The sequence below is a fragment of the Martes martes genome (assembly GCF_963455335.1).
Source record: "Martes martes genome assembly, chromosome: 1".
In the NCBI taxonomy this organism is placed as follows: Eukaryota; Metazoa; Chordata; class Mammalia; order Carnivora; family Mustelidae; genus Martes; species Martes martes.
The window spans coordinates 216,072,749-216,081,774 of record NC_137888.1 but is presented as its reverse complement, the minus strand read 5'-3'; the positions used below and the strand labels follow the sequence as shown (position 1 = coordinate 216,081,774).

The 9,026-nt window shown below is 65.7% G+C and overlaps 1 protein-coding gene across 3 annotated transcripts in view; it reads left to right on the top strand.

The window, feature by feature from the left end:
• The first annotated feature begins 2,684 nt into the window (after nucleotides 1-2,684).
• DOT1L (DOT1 like histone lysine methyltransferase) overlaps nucleotides 2,685-9,026 on the top strand; it is a 61,717-nt gene continuing 55,375 nt past the window's right edge. For all 3 annotated transcript variants that reach the window (XM_080819963.1, XM_080819964.1, XM_080819962.1), the window contains exon 1: nucleotides 2,685-2,791. In XM_080819963.1, coding sequence (XP_080676089.1) covers nucleotides 2,711-2,791 — 81 coding nt within the window. In that variant the 5' untranslated portion in view covers nucleotides 2,685-2,710. The remainder of the gene's footprint in view (nucleotides 2,792-9,026) is intronic.

Here is a 9,026-nt window from a genome sequence, read left to right as displayed (position 1 = left end):
CAGAGATGAATGGATGAATGAAGGGGTAACAGGAAGGAAGGCAGGTGCGGGGAGATCTCCTTTCCGGCTGCAGGGGGATGGCAGATAAATCCTAAATAGGGTGACCAACCATCCCTGTGTGTCCAGAACAGAGGGATTCCCTGGGTTTCCAGAGCCAAGACCAAGACAGTCCCGGGCAAACCGGACGGCGGGTCACCCTACAAACCACCCTAACAGTACCAGCAGCGTTGCTGGTGGCAAATAACTTCTACATAGCAGGCACCGTTCCAGCACTTTCTATGGGAACTGACTTGACACTCTCAAACCTCCCGAGGCAGGGACTGCCGGCATCAGCTGCTCACAGGAGAAAACCGGCAGAGGTTGAGGGACGAACCCAGCAGGGAAGGGTGGGCCAGGACCGGGATTCTGTGGGTCCATGGTGTGGGTAAAGTAGACTCTGGGGCCCCACCTTGTCTGTGCAGTCCGGGAGGGTTCTGGAGAAGTGAGCAGGGAACAATACTGATGACAGAGGGAGGCGTCTCCGGGAGCGTATTCCAAGTAGGAGGAGGCACATGCTGAGGGCCCGGGGCCAAGGTCACCGTCCTCCAGGGCCTGTCTTGACATCCCTCAGATGGTGGGGGACAGGCAGGGGAGGGGAGGGCTGGGAAGCAGCTGTCTGTAGGCACTCTCCGGTTGGCTGCCTGAGCCAGGGTCTGAGAGGTCCCTCGGGGTCTCTCCGCAGAAGGGAGAGGACAGATGGGGGACCGGGGAAGGGCTGGAGGAGGAGGGAGGAGGCTGGACAGGGAGGGAGGGGGTTTCCTGAGGCCCGAGCTTTGGCTGCCTCTGTGCCCTATGGGATGGAAACTGCAAACAGCCTGAGAGCCGGACAGCCAGAGGTGGCCGACAGGCTCTCCTGAAGCTCCGAGCTTCAGGCTCCTCAGGCTGGGGACCCTAACCCTGTCTCGGGCTGTCCTCAGCTCACAAAGTCCAGGCTGGCTGGCTGCGTGACCCGTGGGGGGTTTGTCCCTCTTCGGAGCCCTCCTTCCCTGTCCCCAGGTGACCGCCTGGCCCCCTCACTCTCCTGCTTCTTCCTTTACCCCCAGGCCCGCCCGTGCGTTCTCTGCACAGCAACCCGGGAACCTGTTCCCAGAAAGCTTTTTATTGACAGACACACGAGAAGCGCTGGACGGATCCTCTTCCACAGGTGAAAGTCCCGGCGCCTCCCCGCTGACCTGAGCTAACCAGTGCCCTGACTTCTAACGCCCTTGGTCGGCGCGCGGCGGTCTCGGGCTCCGACAAGGGGAAGCCACCGCCCTGGCTTTCGGACCCTGCCTCGTCCTGTCCCCACCGCCGGGAAGGCGCACGCGGGGGGGCGTGGGCACTGCCGCGGGACTCCACCTCCCACCCGCGCGACCCGGAGCGGGTCCCCGCCGTCAGGCCCTCACCGGCCAGTGCGGACGCCCCCGCCGCCCTCCCGGGGCTGCGACACCTCGGGGAGGGACCGCGAAGGCCGGCGGCTGGCTCCCCGCGGGCAGTGACCACAGGCCCCGCGTGAGGCCTCCCCACGCAAGCGGAACCCACGGGACGCGCGCGCCCACACGCACAAGGGGCCCCGCCGCGGTGTGCATGCGCACGTGCCCCCGTGCCACAGCCCCAGGGGCAGCACAGGTACCGCGCACCGTGCCACGCGCGCCCACCCGTGAGCGGACGCGCGTGCAGAGACGCCGCGCACACGCGGACGCACACGCGACGCTGTGTAGACCGGTACAGATGCAGCGCACTTCCCCCGCAGGGCCCGGGCCGTGGGAGCGTGGCCGTCCAGTCGGAAATCTCCAGGCGGGACCCCAGGAAGAGCCGAGGGTGCCGCCAGAGGTCCCTCCCTGGAGGGAACCCGGTTTGGTCCTCTTAAGGCCGTCCCCTGATTGGACGAGGCCCACCCGCAGCCCGCCGGCGACAACGTCCTCAGCCTCAAGTCCAGCGATTCGACCCCGACCTCGCGGGAACGCCAGCCCCCGGCCGCAGCCCGAGCAAGGCCTGCACGCCCCCCGGGACAGCGGCCCTCGCCACCCTCTTGGCCTCCCCCGCGCCGAGCAGACGCTCTCGGCCGGCGCGGCGCGCGCTGGGAGCGGGAGCGCGGGCCGCCCCGACGCCGGGCGTCCCCTTTCACGAGGCACGACGGCGTTGCGGGGGGAGGACGCGCCCCGCCGCTCCGGGGGCGGGGCGCGAACCCGTCGTCCCAGAGCCGCGGGGTCTCCCCGGGTCCCCGCGGCCGGCCGCCGGCGGCGGCCGAGGGCAGCCGAGGACGTGCGTGCGTGCGTGCGTGCGGGCGAGCCCACGGGGCGGGGCGGCGGGGGCGCGGCGCGCGGCGCGGCGGGCGGGGCAGCGGGCGCGCGCCGCCTCCTCGCGCCGGCCCCCCCCGCGCGCGCGCGGCGAATGGTTCGGCCCGGCCCCGGCTCATTGTGCTCGCCTCACGCCGGCCCAAGATGGCGGCGGCGCTGCAGGCCCCGGGCCTGTGACCACAAAGAGGAGCCGGGCCCGGACGGGAGCGCCGCGGCGGCGGCGGCGGCGGCGGCGGCGGCGGCGGCCGAGGCCCAGGCCGGGCCCACCCCCCTCCCTCCGCCTCCCGCCCTCCCGCCCGCCCTCCTCCGCCCGCCGCCCCGCCCCCCGCCGGCGGCGCCCGCCCCTCCCCCAGCCGCCCGCCTAGCATGGTGCGGCGGCCGCGCGCGCCGACATGGGGGAGAAGCTGGAGCTGAGGCTCAAGTCGCCCGTGGGGGCCGAGCCCGCCGTCTACCCGTGGCCGCTGCCGGTCTACGTGAGTGCCGCCCCCGCGCCCCGCGCCCCGGCCCCCGGCCCCGGCCCCGCGCCGCGCCCGCCCGCCCGCGGACGGGGTCGCCGGGGTCCCGGGAAGCCCCCTCCGGCCGTCCTGCGGCCGTTTGCGGCGCCGCCGTGGCCGGGCCGGGCGCGGGGGCCGGGGGCTGCGGGCCGGGCGCGCTGACAGGCGGTCGCGGCGGGCGCTGTCGAGGGCGGGCGGCGGGGCGGCCGGACCCGGGACCCCGGCGCCCCTCGGAAGATGACAGGCCGGGCGGAAATTTACCGGGGCGGCCCCGGGGTGCTGCGGGGCCGCGGGTGGGCGGCGCGGCGCGGTGTCCGCGTCCCCGGGGCCGCTCGGGCCGGGCAGGCTGCCGTTGCGAGCGGGAGCGCGGCGGGCGCCGTGGGCGGGCGTCTTCGGGGCGCCCTTTGGCGCGCACGCCCGGCGGGGGGGACGGGGCCCTCCGGGGGACCCGGCGGGGAAGCCCGCGCGCCCCGCCCCTCACGCGCGCTCCGTGTGTGTCAGTTTTTGGAAACGTCGCGGCCGGGGGCGGGGTCGGGGCGCGGCGACCGCCCGGGAGCGGGTGTTGGCCGCGGGCCCCGGCCTCTCCGCGGTTTCCAGCCGCCGCGCGCGCCGGAGCCTGCTATTTTTGCTCATCCTGCGGCCGGAGGCGAGGTCGAGCCCGGGCCCGGCTTTTCCGGCTGGCAGCGCCGGGCCGTGTGTGTGTCCGGCCGCCCGGGCAGGGGGCAGGGCGGGGGACCGGCGTCCGAGGTGACGAAAGCGGGGAGAACCTTCAGAACTGCGACCGTTCGCGGCCCCCGCCTGTCCCCAGCCTGTGACAGCGCCCCGCGTGCACCCGCCGGCTGGCCAGAGCCTTCTGGAAAATGGAGTTAGTTTTCCTCCGCTCGCGCGCGCGGCCTCACTGTTCGCGGCGCGGTGCAGCTGCGGGAGCGCTGACCGGTCCGTCCGACCAGGCGGCTGTCAGCCCTGCGAGCGCCTTTCCACCAGCGCGGCTCTGTCCTCCCCGCCCCTGCAGGCCTGCCTTGTCCCGAAAGTCAGGAAGGTGGAGTGGACAGCGGGCAGCTTTCTGGCCCCGCGAGGCCCTGCTGAGACCCATGTTGCTGTGGGTATCAGAAGTCCCTGTCTGTGGCCCGTCCTGCTCCGTCTGGTCATTGCCCTGTTCCGCTGGCTGGCGGTGGCCTTGGGGGGCGGGGGCGGGGGTTCGGAATAAAGCCGCTCTGAGCCTGGGGGTCGGGTTTCTACGCAGCTTGACTTTTCACCTTGGGACACGCCCCGGGGGAGGACGGTGGGGCCTGTGTCGCCGTGTGTGACACTTGCACGTCTCCCAGATTGGCACTGTTGGGCATCAGAAGAGTGAGGAGATGCACTGTGACCCGCTGTCTGGGCCCGGGACACGCAGAGACAGCCGCGGCATCCCCGTCCCCGCCGTCCTATCTGGAGTGGAGCAGGGCCCGCAGCGATTCGTCCCCGGGGTAAATGGGGCCTTCCGTGCGGGGCCTGGCGGGACCGGCTTCCCACCAGTTACTGGTTCTGACCTGTGGAGTGTCTTTCCCTCTGGTCGGGACCTCCCTTGGCAGGGGAACAGGGCCGTGCTGCCCGCCTGGCCGGGCGCTCTGCCTGACATCAGCAGGCCCTCCTGGTGTGGTGGTCCCACTGCCCGGCCCGGCCCCGCGCCGTTTTCAGCCCGCCGCCGCGGGAGGCAACACTCTTGGTACAGCTTTGTAGTGAGGTCTGTTCGCTTTCCGTAACCCTGCTGACGGGGCCGGCTTTCTGGTGGGAAGTGGCGCGGTGCTCTCGGAAGAGGTCCTATTTTGTGGCGATTCGATGGTGACTGTGTTGAGAAAACGGATGACTTCATAAGTCAGCTTCTGAGAAGGTCGGACTGTCCCTTGCCTGCATGTGTGAGATGACTGGGCCCGCTTGTTCATGGACCCATTCATTCTGCCAGCACCTACTGGATGCTTCCCATGTCCCTGGGGGTGCAGAGGACGGTGGACGGTGTTCGCATCCTCGGGATATGTGTGAGTGTAGGGATGTAGGAGCTCTATAAACCCACAGGTTCAGCGGTGGTGTGTGGCGTAGATAGCTGCGGGCTGAGGTGGTCCTGGAGGGAGGGGCTGCTGCTTTTGCCCTGGGGGACATGTGGGTGGCTTCTTGGGGGGGGCATCTGTAGGACAAAGTGCCAACAGCCACAACCACCCACACTGGGAAATGTCCCCCTCAGAAACAGGCTTTTTGGGACATTGACAAATAAGAGGGAAGGTGGGGGGAGGGGCAGGCTGAGTTTTGTTCCTTTCCTGACTTAGAGTTCTCGGGCACCCACCCGCTGTTCAAGGTGGCTCTTGTCTTACTGGGAAAACCGGGTCCCATCTGGAAGGGAGGTCGTGGTATTTTTGGCTGCCAGGCGGCAGGGCAAGAAACCGCGAGGGGGTGGAGTGGCTCGTCCCCTCCATGACTTATTAAGCCTGTGGGCGGGGGAGCAGCCCCAGCGTGACTGTCCCCGCCTCCAGCTTCCTCCCGGGAGCCCACGATTCTCCCATGAATGCCCTCTGAGCAGTCATGCCCTTTATGCAGGGGGATGAGTGGGTGGGCAGAGTGAGCCATCCCTCCCCGTGACTCAGAAAATATTTTCTGATGCTGACCTGGTCTCCCGTGAGCCTTCTGTGTAATCGCACTTGGGTGGAAGGCAGATTAACCCCGAGACAACTCCATGTGGGCGGAGCAGCCGCTGGGAAGGGGAGAGGGACTCTCAGAAAAGCCCGGCTGTCGTGTGTGGCTGTTAGTTTTCATAGTCTGGTCTCTAGGATCCACGTGCCTGCCAGGGCTCTGTCTCGGGTGCGTAGGGCACGGACGGAGCAGGAACTTGGGATGTTCTCTAGGAAGGTCGTGGTAGGCTGCTGGGGATCGGCCCGTCTAGTCTCCCTCTGGGAGCTCTGCCTTTTTTTCTTAAACTGTTAATATTGAGATAATCGCAGATTCCCTCAAACCCATAAGAAATAAGGGGGCGCCTAGACGGCTCAGTTGGTTAAGTGCCTAACTTGTGGTTTTGGCTCAGGTCATGATCTCACGGTGGTGAGATTGAGCCCCAGAAGTGGGCTCTGCGCTCAGCAGGGGGTCTGCTTCTCTCCCTCTCCCTCTGCCCCATGCTGTTTCTCTTAAATAAATAAGTTTTAAAAGAGAAAGAAAAGAAAAGAGAAGAGATCCTATGTTCTTATCCAGCTTCTCCCAGAGAGCCACGAGTATATCGTTGGCATTGGTACAGTCAAGCTACAAAGCATTTTGGGGTCCTCTTTTGAATATGGGGACCTGTGGGCTGCCCAGCTTCTGCATCTGGGAGACACACTGGGGCCACCTGCTGGGGCTGAGGGACAGGGAACAAGTCACTACCCCGGGAGGAAGTACGGTTTCCATGGGAACAGCAAATGCGCTCCTGGGAGCTGCAGAGTCAAGTCCCCCCATCCCTGCTTGTGGGCTTCGCATGGCCCCCAAAATACTGTCCCACTGTGAAGGGGTGAGAACGAGGGTAGCCGGCGTTGCTCGGAGAACCTCCCCCCGCCACCGCACCCCCCGGGGAGGACGGTGCCGAGCCAGCCGCTCACCTGTGACGCATCCCGGCTCGCAGGGAATGTCTCGGCTCTGACGCCAGCCAGCAATGACTCACCAGGAAGGAGGGCTTGGCTCCTGCCGCCACCTCCGCCGCACCCCTCTTCAGGGGCCACGCTGCCCAGCGCCAGCTCGGACGGGGCTGCTCAGAGGACAGGGCCCGCCAGAACTGCAGCCCCCGACCCTTCAGGGCGGGGGAGCCCCAGGCAACGCCATCCCAGCAGCGCCCAGGCCTGCGGTATGACCGTTGGCAAATGATCACCAAGAACCGATGTGCGAGCCCCCAGTGTGACCATAGTCGCCGTGTGGGTCTTTAAGTCCCCCTCTCTCCCTGTGCCACCCCCTACCGCGGACAGCAGGCCTGGAGCCCCGGGGTTGCCCGTTGCCGCACGGACACCAGGACTGGGAGCTGGGAGGTGGTCGCCCCTGCGCGTCTCTCCCTGTGTGGGTGCGTGCTGTCTGAAGACCCAGCCAGTTGCGAGCGGACGTCCGGGAGGAGGACCAGCACATGTCCCCGCAGGGTCCGGCGTGCAGAGGAGGGAGCCCCGCACAGACATGGCGAGACCTGGCCCGAGTCTCGCTCCTTGCAGACTGCATGGCCTCGGGTGCAGGCCCCACGCGTGGTTTAACACTGCGAGGTGGCCAACCTGGTTTGAGCGGGAGTGCCCTCGGCCTGCCCAGGCTCGTGGCAGCCTGACCCTGGTCCCCAGCCTCTGGCCCTGCCCTGCTTTGCAGTCTCTCCTGAGGGCTAAGTGTGAACCGCAGACCTGACCCCTTGTTCACCTCCCAGAGTACCATCAGGAGCTGCCCTCTGCCTCAGGGGAGCTCCCAGACTCTTCCTGCCCGCTCTGGGCCCCGCACGTTGACCTTCCTCCCCCTCCAGGCTGACCTCCAGGATGGATCAGTGCCCTCCCGCCCCAGCCTTCTCACGATTGTTTTTTGCTCGTTACTTACTTGAACACATGGGCTGTCTTTTTGGATTCTTGCTTATTTGAACCAGAAAAGGTGCTGTCACTGTAAATATTTGAATTGGTGTTTTGCTCCCCCGGCTCAGCTTAACCATGTACTCAGAAGTGACGCGCTCTGTTTCAGAGCGATTAGGAGTGCGCGTTTACTTTGTCACAGGCCCGTGTCGTAATATCTGTGAGAGGGCAGCTTCTGGATGAAGTTTAAGGTGATTGTAAAGATAGCAAGTTAACCATGTTGAGTTTTGAGATGTTTAAACAGATTCAGACTAATCTGTTACATTCCTCACTGTGGGTGTTATGTTACGCATTTTCCTTATTTCTGAGTTGAGAAATACAAAATTTCAGCGGGGGAAAGATACTGTAAAATTCATGGAATTATTAACGTATTCAGAAGACTTGAAGTATCCTGTCCCCCCGCCTTTTTTTTAAAGTAAGCTGTAGGCCCAATGTAGGGCTTGAACTCACAACCCAGAAATCAAGGGTTGCGTGCTGGTCCCACTGAGCCGGCCAGGCACTCCTAAGTGTGTTATCTTTATAGCACTCCTGCCAAGTAAGAAGGCAGCCGGCGGTGTCTCCAGCAGGTGCATGGGAAGGCCTTGGGGTGGGGGCGGGGTGGGCCGAGGGCCGTGCGTGGGCCCAGAGCACACGCAGACCCTGATAGCACCTTTCTGGTTTGTCGGCCTCTGGAGGACCTTCTGCGTCTGACCTTTCTGGGCAGCATTTTTACACTTGGAAAGGATTTTATTTATTTTTATCTATTTATTTTTTTAAAGGTTTTTATTTATTTGAGAGAGAGAGCGCGTGTGCGAGAGTGCACAAGTGGGGAGGGGAGGGAGAAGCAGACTCCCCACTGAGCAGGGAGCCTGACACGACCCCGGGATCATGCCCTGAGCTGAAAGCAGTCGCTTCACCGTCTGAGCCCCGCAGGCGCCCCCGGAAGGGATTTCGGACAGGAGAGCCCGTCGTGCGCAGAGACCTGAGTTCCCATGCCCCTTGCTCAGCTGCTCGTGGCACCAGGACCCCAGCCGGGGCTCCGCGCTGAGACTCAGGACCCTGCCTCCCCATGTCCCTGTCTGCTCAGGTCCAGCCCAGGACCCCCGTCGTGTTTAGTTGTCCGTTGTTCCCAGCTGTAACCTGCGGCTGTCCCTCCCGAGACTGGCCCCTGAGGCGACCTGCCCACCCTGCAGGGGGCCCGAGTGTGCGGTTGGAGGCGCTTCTGCGCTCTTGGCAGGAGTTCCGCGGGTGGACGCTGGGTCTCCTCAGGCACCATGTCCGAGGCCACTGTCCCCTTCCTTGGACGGTGCTGACCTCGAGCCCTGGTCTGGGTGGCACTGCCGGGTCCCTCCCCCAACCACGGTCAGGTTGCTGCTGTGCACCCAGAGAGGGGAAGGGGCCTGTGATGCTGTCCGGGACCCTGGGGGGGGGGGCTTGTCTACACATGGGGGACCTCCCCCTTCCCTCCACCGTGCTCCCGCCGGACTGCAGTTCCCCTCCCGAAGCCCTGCATCAGCCCCCCTCACTCAGGCCGGTCCAGCCTCGTGGGGACTGCATTCTCCGGCTGGTAGTCCAGTCTGCGAGGACCTTGTCGCTCACGTTCTGGGACTGGCCCCCGTGAGTGCCTCCAGGCTTTCTCCTGGGCTCGAGGC